Source organism: Mizuhopecten yessoensis, unplaced genomic scaffold (genome assembly GCF_002113885.1).
Source record: "Mizuhopecten yessoensis strain PY_sf001 unplaced genomic scaffold, ASM211388v2 scaffold2351, whole genome shotgun sequence".
Classification (NCBI taxonomy): domain Eukaryota; kingdom Metazoa; phylum Mollusca; class Bivalvia; order Pectinida; family Pectinidae; genus Mizuhopecten; species Mizuhopecten yessoensis.
In genome coordinates, this window is record NW_018404503.1 from 83,201 (window position 1) to 106,876 (window position 23,676).

The following is a 23,676-nucleotide window of genomic DNA, read 5'->3' on the forward strand; positions in this document are numbered from 1 at the left end:
TTGTTACACCTCAAGTGAATTTCTAGCTATTTGATTGGTTGGGAGAAAATTAAACAAAAATCTCTGTCACCCTCCGAAAATACATTGGTTTTAAGGGGCGCGGGTGATATTGCCATGAGACAGTGAAAAATATCACATGCGCAAAAAATGTGCGTGCACCGCTTTGTTTCCCCACCGTGATGGTCATACGAACGTTTGACGGCAACAGCCAATTTCATCAAGCGCCGGTGCGATAGCGATTGTAAACAGCAGACTATCAACAAACAAGATGTCATTATCGAGGTTTGCTGCCGTTTCTGAGCTACATTGACTTTTGGTGTAACAAAATAGATATGACATTCATTAGCAGGTGACAGTGAATATTGTCAACCCTCAACAACCCATTGTCACCCTCTGCTTCGCCTCGGGTGACAATGGTTTTCTCGGGTTGACAATATTCACTGTCACCTGCTAATGAATATCATATTTATATAATGGCCTTCTGTATTTAGCTGTACTTTATTATCGTCTGTTATAATTTGCTGTATTCTAAGGTGGTTTACTGTATTTCGCTGTATTATATGGTGACCTACCGTATTATTCTGTAATCTATGGTGACCTACCGTATTATTCTGTAATCTATGGTGACCTACCGTATTATTCTGTAATCTATGGTGACCTACCGTATTATTCTGTACTCTATGGTGACCTACCGTATTATTCTGTAATCTATGGGTGACCTACTGTATTTCGCTGTATTCGGTGGTTGAAGGTGGTTGTATGGCGTTTTGGGCGACACCAGTCGCTGCATCTTGTCTAGTGTTCCTCGATAAAGTTTTTGTGTCGTGGGAGGGCGATCGAAAGGGGCCAAGAAGGTTTATGATAATAGTAAGGCATACAAATGATTGGCTGTATTCTATGGTGGCCTTCTCTATTTCTGCCATACTCACAGTGGTGTCTAATATAGCCCGCGAAAACAACTCACAGTTGTGTCTAATATAGTCCGCGAAAACAACTCACAGATGTGTCTAATATAGTCCACGAAAACAACTCACAGATGTGTCTAATATAGTCCACGAAAACAACTCACAGTTGTTTCTAATATAGTCCACGAAAACAACTCACAGTTGTGTCTAATATAGTCCGCGAAAACAACTCACAGATGTGTCTAATATAGTCCGCGAAAACAACTCACAGTTGTATCTAATATAGTCCGCGAAAATAACTCGCAGTTGTATCTAATATAGTCCACGAAAATAACTCACAGTTGTGTCTAATATAGTCCGCGAAAACAACTCACAGATGTGTCTAATATAGTCCACGAAAACAACTCACAGATGTGTCTAATATAGTCCACGAAAACAACTCACAGTTGTTTCTAATATAGTCCACGAAAACAACTCACAGTTGTTTCTAATATAGTCCGCGAAAACAACTCACAGATGTGTCTAATATAGTCCGCGAAAACAACTCACAGTTGTATCTAATATAGTCCGCGAAAACAACTCGCAGTTGTATCTAATATAGTCCACGAAAATAACTCACAGTTGTGTCTAATATAGTCCGCGAAAACAACTCAAAGATGTGTCTAATATAGTCCGCGAAAACAACTCACAGTTGTGTCTAATATAGTCCGCGAAAACAACTCACAGTTGTGTCTAATATAGTCCGCGAAAACAACTCACAGTTGTGTCTAATATAGTCCGCGAAAACAACTCACAGTTGTGTCTAATATAGTCCGCGAAAACAACTCACAGTTGTGTCTAATATAGTCCGCGAAAACAACTCACAGTTGTGTCTAATATAGTCCGCGAAAACAACTCACAGTTGTGTCTAATATAGTCCGCGAAAACAACTCACAGTTGTGTCTAATATAGTCCGCGAAAACAACTCACAGTTGTGTCTAATATAGTCCGCGAAAACAACTCACAGTTGTGTCTAATATAGTCCGCGAAAACAACTCACAGTTGTGTCTAATATAGTCCGCGAAAACAACTCACAGTTGTGTCTAATATAGTCCGCGAAAACAACTCACAGTTGTGTCTAATATAGTCCGCGAAAACAACTCACAGTTGTGTCTAATATAGTCCGCGAAAACAACTCACAGTTGTGTCTAATATAGTCCGCGAAAACAACTCACAGTTGTGTCTAATATAGTCCGCGAAAACAACTCACAGTTGTGTCTAATATAGTCCGCGAAAACAACTCACAGTTGTGTCTAATATAGTCCGCGAAAACAACTCACAGTTGTGTCTAATATAGTCCGCGAAAACAACTCACAGTTGTGTCTAATATAGTCCGCGAAAACAACTCACAGTTGTGTCTAATATAGTCCGCGAAAACAACTCACAGTTGTGTCTAATATAGTCCGCGAAAACAACTCACAGTTGTGTCTAATATAGTCCGCGAAAACAACTCACAGTTGTGTCTAATATAGTCCGCGAAAACAACTCACAGTTGTGTCTAATATAGTCCGCGAAAACAACTCACAGTTGTGTCTAATATAGTCCGCGAAAACAACTCACAGTTGTGTCTAATATAGTCCGCGAAAACAACTCACAGTTGTGTCTAATATAGTCCGCGAAAACAACTCACAGTTGTGTCTAATATAGTCCGCGAAAACAACTCACAGTTGTGTCTAATATAGTCCGCGAAAACAACTCACAGTTGTGTCTAATATAGTCCGCGAAAACAACTCACAGTTGTGTCTAATATAGTCCGCGAAAACAACTCACAGTTGTGTCTAATATAGTCCGCGAAAACAACTCACAGTTGTGTCTAATATAGTCCGCGAAAACAACTCACAGTTGTGTCTAATATAGTCCGCGAAAACAACTCACAGTTGTGTCTAATATAGTCCGCGAAAACAACTCACAGTTGTGTCTAATATAGTCCGCGAAAACAACTCACAGTTGTGTCTAATATAGTCCGCGAAAACAACTCACAGTTGTGTCTAATATAGTCCGCGAAAACAACTCACAGTTGTGTCTAATATAGTCCGCGAAAACAACTCACAGTTGTGTCTAATATAGTCCGCGAAAACAACTCACAGTTGTGTCTAATATAGTCCGCGAAAACAACTCACAGTTGTGTCTAATATAGTCCGCGAAAACAACTCACAGTTGTGTCTAATATAGTCCGCGAAAACAACTCACAGTTGTGTCTAATATAGTCCGCGAAAACAACTCACAGTTGTGTCTAATATAGTCCGCGAAAACAACTCACAGTTGTGTCTAATATAGTCCGCGAAAACAACTCACAGTTGTGTCTAATATAGTCCGCGAAAACAACTCACAGTTGTGTCTAATATAGTCCGCGAAAACAACTCACAGTTGTGTCTAATATAGTCCGCGAAAACAACTCACAGTTGTGTCTAATATAGTCCGCGAAAACAACTCACAGTTGTGTCTAATATAGTCCGCGAAAACAACTCACAGTTGTGTCTAATATAGTCCGCGAAAACAACTCACAGTTGTGTCTAATATAGTCCGCGAAAACAACTCACAGTTGTGTCTAATATAGTCCGCGAAAACAACTCACAGATGTGTCGAAAATAGTCCGCGAAAACAACTCACAGTTGTGTCTAATATAGTCCACGAAAATAACTCACAGATGTGTCTAATACAGTCCGCGAAAACAACTCACAGTTGTATCTAAAATAGTCCACGAAAACAACTCACGTTTGTATCTAATAAATGACTATGCCTTTTCTCTGCTACGAAACACGAGTACACACTATAGTCTGTATATATCCTAGAAACTCAGAATGGGAACGATTTCACTTTTTTTTCAATTAATAAGGCAAGATTATTCGATATTACAATTATAGGTATGTCTAAAGGTATGCTTTAATGAGAATCTATCTTAGAAAATAAGTGTATACCTGTCGGTACACTAATTGAACATTGAAGTATGTGTCTTTTTTTTCAATTTTAAAAGTATTTTATTGACAATACATATATAATACAAACATATATAGAATAATCCAAGTGTGTATAAGCTTTCAACTACTTCACAGACAGAATATTACGGACTTGTTTAGAAAGTGTTTAATAGTGTTAAGCAAGCGCCAATCAGATATATGTCAGTTTGTGTATGTGCGGTGTTCATTCTCCTGTAGCCAATGCATTTTGTATACCTATGTAAATATCATGTTTATTACACGCTGATAAGTAGTAAGGCTTATCGTCAATAAAGAACTTGTAATACGTGATATAAGACGTATACGTGGTCTGGGTAATGTGATGCTCGCCCCACTACACCGTGTGCGTGTTGTGATATAATGATGTGCTATTCTGCTTAAGGATGTACACCTCTGAGAAGTCAAAAATTTCCTGTATTAAACTTTTTTTCTTATATTGATTTTTGGAAAAAGGAGATAATGGCATAGTAGAAAATGCAAAAAAATATATATGTCCGTGTGTTCGTTTTTGTGCTATGATCGGTCAAAGATAACAATTTAACACAATAGGTGATTTTAGGTGAATTTTTTTTTGCAGAACAAATTCATACAATTTCTTCCAAGTATGTTATCAGATAAGTATGAATGTTTGTAGAAATGATGAAAATATTATTTTCTTTTAAATTATGGAAGTAAAATTTCTCAATCTTATTCATTTTACTCAGAAATGCGATTTTAGTTACCCCTACCCCGTTTTTTTAATGAAAAAAGGCACATTTTTTCACCATTTTTTGTAGATTAAACGATTGATATAAAAAATACCTGTATTAAACTTTTTTTAGTATTCAATGAATCAAAAGAAATGTGTTTCTCTTTCTAAAACAGCCACAAAAATGGGTGGGTGGGTGTGCTTCTTTTTTTGTCCCATTATTATTTGTGTTATTTTTCACCTTTTTCGGGGTCAAAACTCAAAAGTGCTTCAGTTACCCTAATATGTAAAAATAATACCAATAATATATAACTTTCCATTTTTTTGCATATTATTTTAATCATATTGAACATTATAAAGTTGTACAGCAAAATTGAACCTGCTACATTTAAAAATGGTGACACAATGACAATTTAAGTGATCAATCTAGTGTAAAAAAAGGTGAAATTTTGCCCTTTGTGAAGCGCAAGAAATTCACATAAATATTCTTTTTCAAAATGGCCGCCAAATTGGTCATTTCTTTCAAATTCTTGTAAAAAATGTTCTACACGCAACAGACATCTAGGTTTTTGACATGTTTTTCAGATGTGTGTTTGCTATTACACCTATCTTAATTTGTTAAATATTACAAAAACCCGTTACACCAGATCAAAACGTGACTGAAACCTCAAAAGAGTACAAACTTAAAAGTTACAACATAATCAGCTTCATCCTTCTGTGCAATGATAAATACTTTTACTGTGACAATAAAAAAATGAACCAATACACAAACGATATTCCTACTACACTGTACCTTACATGTCAACATCAGACTCTAGACTTGAACAGTAAAGCCCCACCCACTCCCAAAACCTGTCGATATCAGACTCTAGACTGGAGCAGTGAAGCCCCACACACTCCCAAAACCTGTCGATATCAGACTCTAGACCGGAGCAGTAAAGCCCCACCCACTCCTAAAATCTGTCGATATCAGACTCTAGACTGGAACAGTAAAGCCCCACCCACTTCCAAAACCTGTCGATATCAGACTCTAGACTGGAACAGTTAAGCTCCACCCACGCCCAAAACCTCCGTTTTATGTAATCGTAAGTGGCCGAGTGGTTTTCCAAACACCAATAATTAAGGTGCCGTCTCTTAAACTATTCAGAAAACATGCTTTCTTTTAAACAATTATGGCCGATGATGCTCATTTCATTTTACCAATGACTAATATATACATTCTAATTTTAACATGATAGTATAGGCGAGGGTAGATAGATTAGCTTTTACGTTTACACAATTCTAACAAATTATCTCGGATGAACAACGTGTGTGATGCGGATTTTAACTATTCTGAGCTGATCTTGATTTTTCTGTACAAATATATTGGATCGCAATAAAGGCACTAACAAATGTACTGTACTGGAGACCACTGAACTTTGGTACATTGATGATAGAACTGTACTGGAGGCTTCTGCGGTACTTAGGAACAAACATAAATAAGCGTACATAAATAAAAAGAGGTTACATAAAAGCTTCAATCCTTGTATCATTAATGAATCATTATAGTTTAATTCATTCATATATTGATTTCAGAGGGAGCGGATTATTTTTGACAGCTGTATTTTCACAGCTATCGTTGTTGGAAACTTGATCGTGCTTCTCGCAGTATGGATGTCCAGGAAAAAACGAAGGTCACGCATGTCATTCTTTATCCAACAACTAGCTATCGCTGGTACGTATTAAGCCTACACCTAGCTATCGCTGGTACGTATTTACTCTACAACTTGCTATCACTGGTACGTATTTATCCTACAACTAGCTATCGCTGGTACATATTCATCCTACAACTAATTATCAGCGGTATGTAATTATTCTACAACTAGCTAAAACTGGTACGTATTTATCCTACAACTAGCTATCACTGGTACGTATTTATCCTACAACTAGCTATCGCTGGTACATATTCATCCTACAACTAATTATCAGCGGTATGTAATTATTCTACAACTAACTATCACGTGTACGTATTTATCCTACAACTAGCTATCGCTGGAACGTAATTGCTCTACAACTAGCTATCACTGGTACGTATTTATCCTACAACTAGCTATCGCTGGTACGTATTTATCCTACAACTAGCTATCACTGGTACGTATTTACTCTACAACTAGCTATTACTGGTACGTATTTATCATACCACTAGCTATCACTGGTACGTATTTATCCGACAACTAGCTATCACTGGTACGTATTTAACCTACAACTAGCTATCACTGGTACGTATTTATCCTACAACTAGCTATCGCTGGTACGTATTTAACCTACAACTAGCTATCACTGGTTCGTATTTGCTCTACAACTAGCTATCGCTGGAACGTATTTATTCTACAACTAGCTATCACTGGTACGTATTTATCCTACAACTAACTATCACTGGTACGTATTTATCCTACAACTAACTATCGCTGGTACGTATTTATCCTACAACTAGCTATCGCTGGTACGTATTTATCCTACAACTAGCTATCACTGGTACGTATTTACTCTACAACTAGCTATTACTGGTACGTATTTATCATACCACTAGCTATCACTGGTACGTATTTATCCGACAACTAGCTATCACTGGTACGTATTTAACCTACAACTAGCTATCGCTGGTACGTATTTAACCTACAACTAGCTATCACTGGTTCGTATTTGCTCTACAACTAGCTATCGCTGGAACGTATTTATTCTACAACTAGCTATCACTGGTACGTATTTACCCTACAACTAACTATCACTGGTATGTTATTTCCCTACAACTAACTACCACTGGTACGTATTTACCCTACAATTAACTATCACTGGTACGTATTTACCCTACAACTAACTATCACTGGTATGTTATTACCCTACAACTAACTATCACTGGTATGTATTGTCCTGCAAACTATTGCTATATATAATTGTATATCGATGACATCATATTTCAGACCTCCTTGTTGGCTTGTTCAGTGTGCTTCCTGATATTTTCCTAATGGTGGATGGGAAATGGGAAGGTGGGGAACCAGTATGTAAGATTGTCAAATATTTACAGGTATGTACAAATATTTACAGGTATGTACAAATACTTACAGGTATGTACAAATATTTACAGGTATGTACAAATGCTTACAGGTATGTACAAATATTTACAGGTATGTACAAATATTTACAGATATTTACAGGTATGTACAAATATTTACAGGTATGTACAAATAAACCAACCTTCCTGCTTTTAATGATGAAGCAGTGTATTCTTAAGCACGTTTGGTATGCGTCAAACGAAATTGCATATAACACGTATCTGACGTTGTAATGGCGTTTTTTTTATGTTGTGTAATACTGAAAGCGGTGATGTAAGTTTGTTGTGTTATAAAGATAGTGATGACGTTAAACAGTTGTGTTGTACGGAGAGTAGTGACGTAAAACTGTAGTATAATATAGATAGTGGTGACGTACAACTGTTTTGTTTTACATATTGTGGTGACGTAAAACTGTAGTATAATATAGATAGTGATGACGTAAAACTGCTGTGTTATACAGAAAGTAATGAGGTGAAACAGCTGTGTCATACAAAAAGTGATGACGATCCTGATAGTGATGACGTAAAACTGGTGTGTTATATGATGATAGTGGTGACGTAAAACGGTTGAGCTATATACTGATAGTGATGACGTAAAATTGTTGTGTTATATACTGGTAATGATGACGTTAAATGTTGTGTTATATACTGATTGTGATGACGTAAAACTGTTGTGTTATATACTGATAGTGTTGACGTTAAACTGTTGTGTTATATACTGATAGTGTTGACGTTAAACTGTTGTGTTATATACTGATAGTTATGACGTTAAACTGTTGTGTTATATAATGATAGTGATGACGTAAAACTGTTGTGTTATATACTGATAGTGATGACGTTAAATTGTTGTGTTATATACTGATTGTGATGACGTAAAACTGTTGTGTTATATACTGATTGTGATGACTTAAAACTGTTGTGTTATATACTGATAGTGATGGCGTAAAACTGTTGTGTTATATACTGATAGTCATGACGTTAAACTGTTGTGTTATATACTGATAGCCATCACGTAAAACTGTTGTGTTATATACTGATAGTGATGACGTTAAACTTTTGTGTTATATACTGATTGTGATGACGTAAAACTGGTGTGTTATATAATGATAGTGGTAATGTACAATAATTGACAGTTTCCCCCTATGTTGTTCAGGGCGTGGTGACCTATGGATCCACCTATATGTTAGTAGCCCTTAGCGTGGACAGGTGGGACGCCGTCGCCCGTCCAATAGATGGCATCACTAATGCAAGTAAGTCCGTTATTTCTTTGTTCTATGTATAGTAGTGCTGATGACTAATGCTTTTCTTATTATTTGATACTTAAACTTAAAATCGTTATTGTTATATTGTCAATTATAAGTAAGACATGAGTATAATGAAATAATTATCAACACAATGTAAGTGGTATGTTTTCATTGTTACGTTTTACTTGTGTTAAGGAACTCCTAAATTAGCATATTAAATATTTCATTACTAATGTGTACACGATATAGAAGTTAAAAAATGAAAATCTATGTTTATGCAGCAACAAAGGAGAACAACTCTTGGCTAACTTTAGTTTAAATTAGTGCTACATGTAAACCGTGTCTAAATGTCCATCTAACGTAAGATAAACATGTATAGGAATTTACAATTACCTATTACCACTAGCCCTGTAGTTGGGGTTTCGGGGTGTCCTTCTAGACCCCTGTGTCGTGTATGTTAACCATTTAATTACCTGGTATTTTGTTGCCTTGGTTCTTTGCCCAGATTTCCGGTGTAAGGTCCTTACAATATCGGCGTGGGCTGTGGCTGCTCTGTTCTCATTGCCAATGTTCCTGTTTGAGGATGTGGACGGCTTCTGTGAAATTAATTATTTCACGAATTGGCAATGGCAGGTGGGTATCAGATATTTGAAAAACAAACAGTTTTAAGCATGTACCTTTCTATCCCGAAAACTGATGTATTTAGTCAACCTTTCATTAAGGGGTCAAGTGCTTCATTCCGTGCACGTGATTTTGAACGCCCTGACTCGCTTGCGTTCTGTAGTTAACGTCAATAACTTTAGTTACAATTAAAAATAATCGTATATTACATATTTGTTAATGTCACTATGCACGAAACAAAGTAAATGTTACAGGTATCCGTATTTTCCTCTTGCCAAATATTTTTCCTTAGTCAAATGACAGAAGTTATCAAATGTTTATCATCATTATATGCTACCAATGTTTCCCTCTAAAACTATACCTAGTATTGATTGTTATTCTGTAAACCTTTGTTTTACCTCTCCAGCTGTACCTTGTATAGATTGATACTCTGTAAACCATTGTTTTACCTCCTCAGCTGTATACCATTGTTTTACCTCTCCAGCTGTACCTGGTATAGATTGATACTCTGTATACCACTGTTTTACCTCTGCAGCTGTATACCATTGTTTTACCTCTCCAGCTGTATCTGGTATAGATTGATACTCTGTATACCATTGTTTTACCTCTCCAGCTGTATCTGGTATAGATTGATACTCTGTATACCATTGTTTTCCCTCTCCAGCTGTACCTGGTATAGATTGATACTCTGTATACCATTGTTTTACCTCTCCAGCTGTATACCATTTTTTTTTATCTCTCCAGCTAAACCTAGTATAGATTGATACTCTGGATACCACTGTTTTACCTCTCCAGCTGTATACCATTGTTTTACCTCTCCAGCTGTACCTGGTATAGATTGATACTCTGTATACCATTGTTTTCCCTCTCCAGCTGTATACCATTTTTTTTTATCTCTCCAGCTAAAACTAGTATAGATTGATACTCTGGATACCACTGTTTTACCTCTCCATCTGTATACCATTGTTTTACCTCTCCAGCTGTATACCATTGTTTTATCTCTCCAGCTGTACCTAGTGTAGATTGATACTCTGTATACCACTGTTTTACCTTTCCAGTTGCATACCATTGTTTTACCTCTCCAGCTGTATACCATTATTTTACCTTTCCAGCTGTATACCATTGTTTTATCTCTCCAGCTATACCTAGTGTAGATTGATACTCTGTAAACCACTGTTTTACCTCTCCAGCTGTATACCACTGTTTTACCTTTCCAGCTGTATCTGGTATAGATTGATACTCTGTATACCACTGTTTTACCTTTCCAGCTGTATACCACTGTTTTACCTTTCCAACTGTATACCATTGTTTTACCTCTCAAGCTGTATACCATTGTTTTATCTCTCCAGCTATACCTAGTGTAGATTGATACTCTGTAAACCACTGTTTTACCTCTCCAGCTGTAACTGGTATAGATTGATACTCTGTAAACCATTGTTTTACCTCTCCAGCTGTATACCATTGTTTTACCTTTCCAGCTGTATACCACTGTTTTACCTTTCCAGCTGTATACCATTGTTTTACCTCTCCAGCTGTATACCATTGTTTTACCTTTCCAGCTGTATACCATTGTTTTATCTCTCCAGCTATACCTAGTGTAGATTGATACTCTGTAAACCACTGTTTTACCTCTCCAGCTGTAACTGGTATAGATTGATACTCTGTAAACCACTGTTTTACCTCTCCAGCTGTACCTGGTATAGATTGATACTCTGTATACCATTGTTTTACCTCTCCAGCTGTACCTAGTGTAGATTGATACTCTGTATACCATTGTTTTACCTCTCCAGCTGTAAACCATTGTTTTACCTCTCCGGCTGTACCTGGTATAGATTGATACTCTGTATACCATGGTTTTACCTCTCCAGCTGTACCTAGTCTAGATTGATACTCTGTATCCCATGGTTTTACCTCTCCAGCTGTATACCACTGTTTTACCTCTTCAGCTGTACATCGTCCTGATTGCAGTAGCAGTGTTCTTCATTCCAACCCTCATCATCATCTACTGTTATGGCGCCATCATCCACATTCTACTGCAAAAGACGTTCGAAAGTACAGCAGTTAACACAAAAGACAACAGAAAAGATCTTTCTCCGAAAAATGGTAAATTTTGAATTTCCGAAATGACTGTCTGTTTGCGGAAATGATCCCATGCCCCGAATGCCAGGTACTTTATACTGAATTGCTCGTGTGGCAGAATTTGTCGGTTATCTGTAAAACACATCAAATACTGTATACGTATGGTATTTAACGGGAAAGCATTAACGATCCTCTAAGTATTCATGTATCAACACACTGGGCACTTAAAATCATTCAACCTCAAAGAGTGTACATGTTGAATACAAATAGTGTAAAAGTGACTTATTTCACACATTATAACTACAAGGTATGTATACCAAAACACACTATGACTCGCCGTATAAAGGGCTGTTATACAAACAATATGATACAATACTACTAGGCGCAGATCAGGATCCTCTTGTGTAATTTTCAATGTACATTTAAAGATTGAAATACATGTATGTTGTATAAACCCCCGTTGCTGACAAACATACTCTATGTAATGCAATAAATTTGGCTTTCATACTAATATACACGTTAGGAATTCGTACTTGAATCATCAAACCAAAATAAAAACTGCAACTTTGGCAGAAACGTGGTCATGTTTTCTATGGTTACCATTTCCGGCTAGTGACGAGCGTAAATAGTGTGCTATTTCTGTCTAAGTCTGAAACGTCACAGAATTGGTCTTCGATTACATCCCCGTGTCATAGTTCTAATCACGTCCGATAGGAAAACATCCACGTGCCAGTTCTAATCACGTCCGATAAAAAAACATCCACGTGTCATAGTTCTAATCACGTTCGATAGGTAAACATCCACGTGACATAGTTCTTATCACGTCCGATAGGTAAACATCCACGTGTCATAGTTCTAATCACGTCCGATAGGAAAACATCCACGTGACATAGTTCTAATCACGTCCGATAGGAAAACATCCACGTGACATAGTTCTAATCACGTCCGATAGGTAAACATCAGGCGAGTTAAAGAAGCCCGAGAAGGCAGAAATGCCTAGCGCTTTTCTTTATCAAATAGCAACTGAGAGGCTTGTTATCTAATAAGACATTACTGTTACCAAAAGCCTAGCCACTGAGAGGCTTGTTATCTAATAAGACATTACTGTTACCAAAAGCCTGGCCACTGAGAGGCGTGTTATCCAATAAGACATTACTGTTACCAGTAGCCTGGCCAATGAAAGGCTTGTTATCTAATAAGACATTACTGTTACCAAAAGCCTGGCCACTGAAAGGCTTACTATCTTATAAGACATTACTGTTACCAAAAGCCTGGCCACTGAGAGGCTTGTTATCTAATAAGACATTACTGTTACCAAAAGCCTGACCACTGAGAGGCTTCCTATCTAATAAGATATTACTGTTACCAAAAGCCAGGCCAATGAGAGGCTTGTTATGTAATAAGACATTACTGTTACCAAAAGCCTGGCCACTGGGAGGCATGCTATCTAATAAGACATTACTGTTACCAAAAACCTGGCCACTGAAAGGCGTGTTATCTAATAAGACATTACTGTTACCAAAAGCCTGGCCACTGAAAGGCTTCCTATCTAATAAGACATTACTGTTACCAAAAGCCTAGCCACTGAAAGGTGTGTTATCTAATAAGATATTACTGTTACCAAAAGCCTGGCCACTGAAAGGCATGTTATCTAATAAGACATTACTGTTACCAAAAGCCTGGCCACTGAGCGGCTTGCTATCTAATAAGACATTACTGGTACCAAAAGCCTGGCCACTGAGAGGCGTGTTATCTAATAAGATATTACTGTTACCAAAAGCCTGGCCACTGAAAGGCTTGCTATCTAATAAGACATTACTGTTACCAAAAGCCTGGCCACTGAGCGGCTTGCTATCTAATAAGACATTACTGGTACCAAAAGCCTGGCCACTGAGCGGCTTGCTATCTAATAAGACATTACTGGTACCAAAAGCCTGGCCACTGAGAGGCGTGTTATCTAATAAGATATTACTGTTACCAAAAGCCTGGCCACTGAGAGGCTTGCTATCTAATAAGATATTACTGGTACCAACAGTCTGGCGACTGAGTGGCTTGCTATCTAATAAGACATTACTGGTACCAATAGTCTGGCCACTGAGTGGCTTGCTATCTAATCAGATATTACTGTTACCGAAAGCCTGGCCACTGAAAGGCTTGCTATCTTATAAGCCATTACTGTCACCAAAAGCGTGGTCACTGAATGACTTGGAATATAATAAGATATTAATGTTACCAAAAGCCTGGCCACTGAGAGGCGTGTTATCTAATAAGATATTACTTTTACCAAAAGCCTGGCCATTGAAAGACTTGCTATCTAATAAGACATTACTGTTACCAAAAGCCAGGCCACTGAGCGGCTTGCTATCTAATAAGACATTACTGTTACAAAAAGCCTGGCCAACTAGCGGCTTGCTATCTAATAAGACATTACTGTTACCAAATGCCTGACCACTGAGAGGCATGCTATTTAATAAGACATTACTGTTACCAAAAGGCTGGCCACTGAGAGACGTGTAATTTAATAATAAATTACTGTTACCAAAAGCCTGGCCACTGAAAGGCTTGCTATCTAATAAGACATTACTGTTACCAAAAGCCAGGCCACTGAGCGGCTTGCTATCTAATAAGACATTACTGTTACAAAAAGCCTGGCCAACTAGCGGCTTGCTATCTAATAAGACATTACTGTTACCAAATGCCTGACCACTGAGAGGCATGCTATTTAATAAGACATTACTGTTACCAAAAGGCTGGCCACTGAGAGACGTGTTATTTAATAATACATTACTGTTACCAAAAGCCTGGCCACTGAAAGGCTTGCTATCTAATAAGACATTACTGTTACCAAAAGCCTGGCCACTGAGAGGCTTGCTATCTAATAAGACATTACTGTTACCAAAAGCCTGGCCACTGAAAGGCTTCCTATCTAATAAGACATTACTGTTACCAAAAGCCTGGCCACTGAGAGGCTTGCTATCTAATAAGACATTACTGTTACCAAAAGCCTGGCCACTGAAAGGCTTGCTATCTAATAAGACATTACTGTTACCAAAAGCCTGGCCACTGAGAGGCTTGCTATCTAATAAGACATTACTGTTACCAAAAGCCTGGCCACTGAAAGGCTTGCTATCTAATAAGACATTACTGTTACCAAAAGCCTGGCCACTGAGAGGCTTGCTATCTAATAAGACATTACTGTTACCAAAAGCCTGGCCACTGAAAGGCTTGCTATCTAATAAGACATTACTGTTACCAAAAGCCTGGCCACTGAGAGGCTTGCTATCTAATAAGACATTACTGTTACCAAAAGCCTGACCACTGAGAGGCATGCTATCTAATAAGACATTACTGTTACCAAAAGCCTGGCCACTGAGAGGCATGCTATCTAATAAGACATTACTGTTACCAAAAGCCTGGCCACTGAGAGGCTTGCTATCTAATAAGACATTACTGTTACCAAAAGCCTGACCACTGAGAGGCTTGCTATCTAATAAGACATTACTGTTACCAAAAGCCTGGCCACTGAGAGGCGTGTTAATAATATATTACTGTTACCAAAAGCCTGCCCACTGAGAGACTTGCTATTTAATAAGACATTACTGTTACCAAAAGCCTGACCACTGAGAGGCTTCCTATCTAATAAGATATTACTGTTACCAAAAGCCAGGCCAATGAGAGGCTTGTTATGTAATAAGACATTACTGTTACCAAAAGCCTGGCCACTGGGAGGCATGCTATCTAATAAGACATTACTGTTACCAAAAACCTGGCCACTGAAAGGCTTCCTATTTAATAAGACATTACTGTTACCAAAAGCCTGCCCACTGAGAGACTTGCTATTTAATAAGACATTACTGTTACCAAAAGCCTGACCACTGAGAGGCTTCCTATCTAATAAGATATTACTGTTACCAAAAGCCAGGCCAATGAGAGGCTTGTTATGTAATAAGACATTACTGTTACCAAAAGCCTGGCCACTGGGAGGCATGCTATCTAATAAGACATTACTGTTACCAAAAACCTGGCCACTGAAAGGCGTGTTATCTAATAAGACATTACTGTTACCAAAAGCCTGGCCACTGAAAGGCTTCCTATCTAATAAGACATTACTGTTACCAAAAGCCTAGCCACTGAAAGGTGTGTTATCTAATAAGATATTACTGTTACCAAAAGCCTGGCCACTGAAAGGCATGTTATCTAATAAGACATTACTGTTACCAAAAGCCTGGCCACTGAGCGGCTTGCTATCTAATAAGACATTACTGGTACCAAAAGCCTGGCCACTGAGAGGCGTGTTATCTAATAAGATATTACTGTTACCAAAAGCCTGGCCACTGAAAGGCTTGCTATCTAATAAGACATTACTGTTACCAAAAGCCTGGCCACTGAGCGGCTTGCTATCTAATAAGACATTACTGGTACCAAAAGCCTGGCCACTGAGCGGCTTGCTATCTAATAAGACATTACTGGTACCAAAAGCCTGGCCACTGAGAGGCGTGTTATCTAATAAGATATTACTGTTACCAAAAGCCTGGCCACTGAGAGGCTTGCTATCTAATAAGATATTACTGGTACCAACAGTCTGGCGACTGAGTGGCTTGCTATCTAATAAGACATTACTGGTACCAATAGTCTGGCCACTGAGTGGCTTGCTATCTAATCAGATATTACTGTTACCGAAAGCCTGGCCACTGAAAGGCTTGCTATCTTATAAGCCATTACTGTCACCAAAAGCGTGGTCACTGAATGACTTGGAATATAATAAGATATTAATGTTACCAAAAGCCTGGCCACTGAGAGGCGTGTTATCTAATAAGATATTACTTTTACCAAAAGCCTGGCCATTGAAAGACTTGCTATCTAATAAGACATTACTGTTACCAAAAGCCAGGCCACTGAGCGGCTTGCTATCTAATAAGACATTACTGTTACAAAAAGCCTGGCCAACTAGCGGCTTGCTATCTAATAAGACATTACTGTTACCAAATGCCTGACCACTGAGAGGCATGCTATTTAATAAGACATTACTGTTACCAAAAGGCTGGCCACTGAGAGACGTGTTATTTAATAATACATTACTGTTACCAAAAGCCTGGCCACTGAAAGGCTTGCTATCTAATAAGACATTACTGTTACCAAAAGCCTGGCCACTGAGAGGCTTGCTATCTAATAAGACATTACTGTTACCAAAAGCCTGGCCACTGAAAGGCTTGCTATCTAATAAGACATTACTGTTACCAAAAGCCTGGCCACTGAGAGGCTTGCTATCTAATAAGACATTACTGTTACCAAAAGCCTGGCCACTGAAAGGCTTGCTATCTAATAAGACATTACTGTTACCAAAAGCCTGGCCACTGAGAGGCTTGCTATCTAATAAGACATTACTGTTACCAAAAGCCTGGCCACTGAAAGGCTTGCTATCTAATAAGACATTACTGTTACCAAAAGCCTGGCCACTGAGAGGCTTGCTATCTAATAAGACATTACTGTTACCAAAAGCCTGGCCACTGAAAGGCTTGCTATCTAATAAGACATTACTGTTACCAAAAGCCTGGCCACTGAGAGGCTTGCTATCTAATAAGACATTACTGTTACCAAAAGCCTGGCCACTGAAAGGCTTGCTATCTAATAAGACATTACTGTTACCAAAAGCCTGGCCACTGAGAGGCTTGCTATCTAATAAGACATTACTGTTACCAAAAGCCTGGCCACTGAGAGGCGTGTTAATAATATATTACTGTTACCAAAAGCCTGCCCACTGAGAGACTTGCTATTTAATAAGACATTACTGTTACCAAAAGCCTGACCACTGAGAGGCTTCCTATCTAATAAGATATTACTGTTACCAAAAGCCAGGCCAATGAGAGGCTTGTTATGTAATAAGACATTACTGTTACCAAAAGCCTGGCCACTGGGAGGCATGCTATCTAATAAGACATTACTGTTACCAAAAACCTGGCCACTGAAAGGCTTCCTATTTAATAAGACATTACTGTTACCAAAAGCCTGCCCACTGAGAGACTTGCTATTTAATAAGACATTAGTGTTACCAAAAGCTTGACCACTGAGAGGCTTCCTATCTAATAAGATATTACTGTTACCAAAAGCCAGGCCACTGAGCGGCTTGCTATCTAATAAGATATTACTGTTACCAAAAGCCTAGCCACTGAAAGGTGTGTTATCTAATAAGATATTACTGTTACCAAAAGCCTGGCCACTGAAAGGCATGTTATCTAATAAGACATTACTGTTACCAAAAGCCTGGCCACTGAGCGGCTTGCTATCTAATAAGACATTACTGGTACCAAAAGCCTGGCCACTGAGCGGCTTGCTATCTAATAAGACATTACTGGTACCAAAAGCCTGGCCACTGAGAGGCGTGTTATCTAATAAGATATTACTGTTACCAAAAGCCTGGCCACTGAGAGGCTTGCTATCTAATAAGATATTACTGGTACCAACAGTCTGGCGACTGAGTGGCTTGCTATCCAATAAGACATTACTGGTACCAATAGTCTGGCCACTGAGAGCCTTGCTATCTAATCAGATATTACTGTTACCGAAAGCCTGGCCACTGAAAGGCTTGCTATCTTATAAGCCATTACTGTTACCAAAAGCGTGGTCACTGAATGACTTGGAATCTAATAAGATATTAATGTTACCAAAAGCCTGGCCACTGAGAGGCGTGTTATCTAATAAGATATTACTTTTACCAAAAGCCTGGCCATTGAAAGGCTTGCTATCTAGTAAGACATTACTGTTACCAAAAGCCAGGCCACTGAGCGGCTTGCTATCTAATAAGACATTACTGTTACCAAAAGCCTGGCCACTGAAAGGCTTGCTATCTTATAAGCCATTACTGTTACCAAAAGCGTGGTCACTGAATGACTTGGAATCTAATAAGATATTAATGTTACCAGAAGCCTGGCCACTGAGAGGCGTGTTATCTAATAAGATATTACTTTTACCAAAGGCCTGGCCATTGAAAGGCTTGCTATCTAGTAAGACATTACTGTTACCAAAAGCCTGGCCACTGATAGGCTTGCTATCTAATAAGGCATTACTGTTACCAAAAGCCTGGCCACTGAAAGGCTTCCTATCGAATAAGACATTACTGTTACCAAAAGCCTGGCCACTGAGAGGCTTGCTATCTAATAAGGCATTACTGTTACCAAAAGACTGGCCACTGAAAGGTTTGCTATCTAATAAGACATTACTGTTACCAAAAGCCTGACCACTGAGCGGCTTGCTATCCAATAAGACATTACTGGTACCAAAAGCCTGGCCTCTGAGAGGCGTGTTATCTTATAATATATTACTGTTACCAACAGCCTGGCAACTGAGATGCTTGCTATCTAATAAGACATTACTGTTACTAAATGCCTGGCCACTGAAAGGTTTCCTATCTAATAAGAAATTACTGTTACCAAAAGCCTGGCCACTGAGAGGCGTGTTATCTAATAAGACATTAGTGTTACCAAAAGCCTGCCCACTGAGAGACTTGTTATCTAATAAGACATTACTGTTACCAAAAGCCTGACCACTGAGAGGCATGGTATTTAATAAGCCATTACTGTTACCAAAAGCCAGGCCACTGAGCGGCTTGCCATCTAATAAGATATTACTGTTACCAAAAGCCAGGCCACTGAGAGGCTTGTTATGTAATAAGACATTACTGTTACCAAAAGCCTGGCCACTGGGAGGAATGCTATCTAATAATACATTACTGTTACCAAAAGCCTACCCAACAAAAGGACACAGATGTTATAATTAATATAATCTTGTATCGTTTATCACATTGGACAGAACCAGCAAATTAAACCTGACATGGTCTCATCCAAATGTGGTTTTCAACAAAATTACAACCGGAAGTGAATCATGTAAAACAAACCTTACTACCAATATATGTGGTTCCGGCTGTAGAACTGTTCGATTTATATGTTCATGAAAATCTAAGATATGTATTCACACAGGATAATCTCCTACGTTTCTTATCTGAGCAGACGACAAGGTGAGCCGCAAACATCATACAAGTAATCCGCGTGACGTACCTCTCTAGCTCACTACTTAATTAACGCTAAGACGCCCAAGGCAGATAGTTCTATGAAGAATTCGAATTAACCACACATGGGTTAGTTTTTATCGGAAATATGAAATTAATCGTTGTCACATCGACTAAATCTGTGTGGCCTCCTAAAGTAATAGGTCAGTTTCAGTAGATTTCTCAGTTTATCTGTTTAGTAAAGAAGGTCGGCCTGATGTCCCCAGGATGAACTTCCAGCACCGAGTTTATCTCATGGTAAAACAATAGATTTCTACCACCGACCAGTAACTACTATTAGTTACTATTTCTAGTTACTGATAGGGTTTATAGAACCTACTAGTAGTTATTGGTAGTTATGAAAGTAGCTAGTTTAGTTATTGATAGTGTAGAAGTTACTGGTAGTAAAGAAAGTAGCTAGTTTAGTTACTGATAGTGTATATAATAACTAATAGTAGCTACAAGTAATTTAGTAACTGGTGTTTCACATTGTAATCATCTCGCTCAAATATGGTTTTGTTAAGATTATAATTTTTTTGTCCTTTTGTGTGTAACTAGTAATCTTTTTCTGCAGGTTTTGATACACATAAGTCCCCACGACTATTCCCGAAAAGTAAACAGAGGAACCTTTCTCGAAGTTCAAGAGGAATCATACCACAGGCTAAGATCCGAACTATTAAGATGACTACAGGCATTGTAATAGGTACGTATGTCTGTCAGAGTGACAACACTATACCTTTACTGTTATGATTACGTTATAGTGGTAGGTACGTATCTTTGTCAGAGTGACATCGCTATACCTTTACTGTTATGATTACGTTATAGTGGTAGGTACGTATGTCTGACAGAGTGACAACACTATACCTTTACTGTTATCATTACGTTATAGTGGTAGGTACGTATGTTTGTCAGAGTGACAACACTATACCTTTACTGTTACCATAACGTTATAGTGATAGGTACGTATGTTTGTCAGAGTGACAACGCTATACCTTTACTGTTATCATTACGTTATAGTGATAGGTACGTATGTTTGTCAGAGTGACATCGCTATACCTTTACTGTTATCATTCCGTTATAGTGATCGGTACGTATGTCCGTCAGAGTGACAACACTATGCCTTTACTGTTACCATAACGTTGTAGTGATAGGTACGTATGTTTGTCAGAGGGACAACACTATACCTTTACTGTTAACATAACGTTATAGTGCTAGGTACGTATGTTTGTCAGAGTGACACCACTATACCTTTACTGTTAACATAACGTTATAGTGCTAGGTACGTATGTTTGTCAGAGGGACGACACTATACCTTTACTGTTATCATTACGTTATAGTGATAGGTACGTTTGTCTGTCAGAGAAACAACACTATACCTTTACTGTTATCATTACGTTATAGTGATCGGTACGTATGTCTGTCAGAGTGACAACACTATTCCTTTACTGTTATCATTACGTTATAGTGATAGGTTTGTATGTCTGCCAGAATGACAACACTATACCTTTACTGTTATCAGTACGTTATAGTGATAGGTACGTTTGTCTGTCAGAATGACAACACTATTCCTTTACTGTTATCATTACGTTATAGTGATAGGTATGTATGTCTGTCAAAATGACAACACTATACCTTTACCGTTATCATTACGTTATAGTGATAGGTACGTTTGTCTGTCAGAGAAACAACACTATACCTTTACTGTTATCATTACGTTATAGTGATCGGTACGTATGTCTGTCAGAGTGACAACACTATACCTTTACTGTTATCATTACGTTATAGTGATAGGTATGTATGTCTGTCAGAATGACAACACTATACCTTTACTGTTATCATTACGTTATAGTGATAGGTACGTATGTCTGTCAGAGTGACAACACTATACCTTTACTGTTATCATTACGTTATAGTGATAGGTACGTATGTCTGTCAGAGTGACAACACTATACCTTTACTGTTATCATTACGTTATAGTGATAGGTACGTATGTCTGTCAGAGTGACAACACTATACCTTTACTGTTATCATTACGTTATAGTGATAGGTACGTATGTCTGTCAGAGTGACAACACTATACCTTTACTGTTATCATTACGTTATAGTGATAGGTACGTATGTCTGTCAGAGTGACAACACTATACCTTTACTGTTATCATTACGTTATAGTGATAGGTACGTATGTCTGTCAGAGTGACAACACTATACCTTTACTGTTATCATTACGTTATAGTGATAGGTACGTATGTCTGTCAGAGTGACAACACTATACCTTTACTGTTATCATTACGTTATAGTGATAGGTACGTATGTCTGTCAGAGTGACAACACTATACCTTTACTGTTATCATTACGTTATAGTGATAGGTACGTATGTCTGTCAGAGTGACAACACTATACCTTTACTGTTATCATTACGTTATAGTGATAGGTACGTATGTCTGTCAGAGTGACAACACTATACCTTTACTGTTATCATTACGTTATAGTGATAGGTACGTATGTCTGTCAGAGTGACAACACTATACCTTTACTGTTATCATTACGTTATAGTGATAGGTACGTATGTCTGTCAGAGTGACAACACTATACCTTTACTGTTATCATTACGTTATAGTGATAGGTACGTATGTCTGTCAGAGTGACAACACTATACCTTTACTGTTATCATTACGTTATAGTGATAGGTACGTATGTCTGTCAGAGTGACAACACTATACCTTTACTGTTATCATTACGTTATAGTGATAGGTACGTATGTCTGTCAGAGTGACAACACTATACCTTTACTGTTATCATTACGTTATAGTGATAGGTACGTATGTCTGTCAGAGTGACAACACTATACCTTTACTGTTATCATTACGTTATAGTGATAGGTACGTATGTCTGTCAGAGTGACAACACTATACCTTTACTGTTATCATTACGTTATAGTGATAGGTACGTATGTCTGTCAGAGTGACAACACTATACCTTTACTGTTATCATTACGTTATAGTGATAGGTACGTATGTCTGTCAGAGTGACAACACTATACCTTTACTGTTATCATTACGTTATAGTGATAGGTACGTATGTCTGTCAGAGTGACAACACTATACCTTTACTGTTATCATTACGTTATAGTGATAGGTACGTATGTCTGTCAGAGTGACAACACTATACCTTTACTGTTATCATTACGTTATAGTGATAGGTACGTATGTCTGTCAGAGTGACAACACTATACCTTTACTGTTATCATTACGTTATAGTGATAGGTACGTATGTCTGTCAGAGTGACAACACTATACCTTTACTGTTATCATTACGTTATAGTGATAGGTACGTATGTCTGTCAGAGTGACAACACTATACCTTTACTGTTATCATTACGTTATAATGATACGTGTGTGTCTCTGTCATAGTGACAACACTATACCTTTACTGTTATCATTACGTTATAGGGATAGGTATGTATGTCTGTCAGAGTGACAACACTATACCTTTACTGTTATCATTACGTTATACAACATACTTCAAAGTCAGTACACAAAGACAAAATATACTACAACACAAATATACTACAAGGTCAGTACACAATAACAAAATATACCATAACACCAATATACTACACGGTCAGTACACAACAACAAAATATAAAATATCAATATACTACAAAGTCAATACACAAGGACAAAATATACCATAACACCAATATACTACACGGTCAGTACACAACAACAAAATATAAAATATCAATATACTACAAAGTCAATACACAAGGACAAAATATACCATAACACCAATATACTACACGGTCAGTACACAACAACAAAATATAAAATATCAATATACTACAAAGTCAATACACAAGGACAAAATATACCATAACACCAATATACTACACGGTCAGTACAGCGTCAACACACAAAGATAATATAGTCCACAGTGTAAAAGCACAAAGACTAGATAAACCACAGCTTCAACACACAAAGAAAAGATATACCACAATGTCAACACACAAAG

The 23,676-nt window shown here is 37.9% G+C and overlaps 1 protein-coding gene across 1 annotated transcript in view; it reads left to right on the plus strand.

Annotated features, from left to right (window-relative positions):
- Positions 1-23,676, plus strand: part of LOC110445762 (cardioacceleratory peptide receptor-like) — a 119,304-nt gene that overhangs the window by 77,975 nt on the left and 17,653 nt on the right. The window contains exons 3-8 of the mRNA XM_021490539.1: positions 6,165-6,303; positions 7,550-7,653; positions 8,834-8,930; positions 9,430-9,557; positions 11,492-11,648; positions 20,240-20,368. Coding sequence (XP_021346214.1) covers positions 6,165-6,303; positions 7,550-7,653; positions 8,834-8,930; positions 9,430-9,557; positions 11,492-11,648; positions 20,240-20,368 — 754 coding nt within the window. The remainder of the gene's footprint in view (positions 1-6,164; positions 6,304-7,549; positions 7,654-8,833; positions 8,931-9,429; positions 9,558-11,491; positions 11,649-20,239; positions 20,369-23,676) is intronic.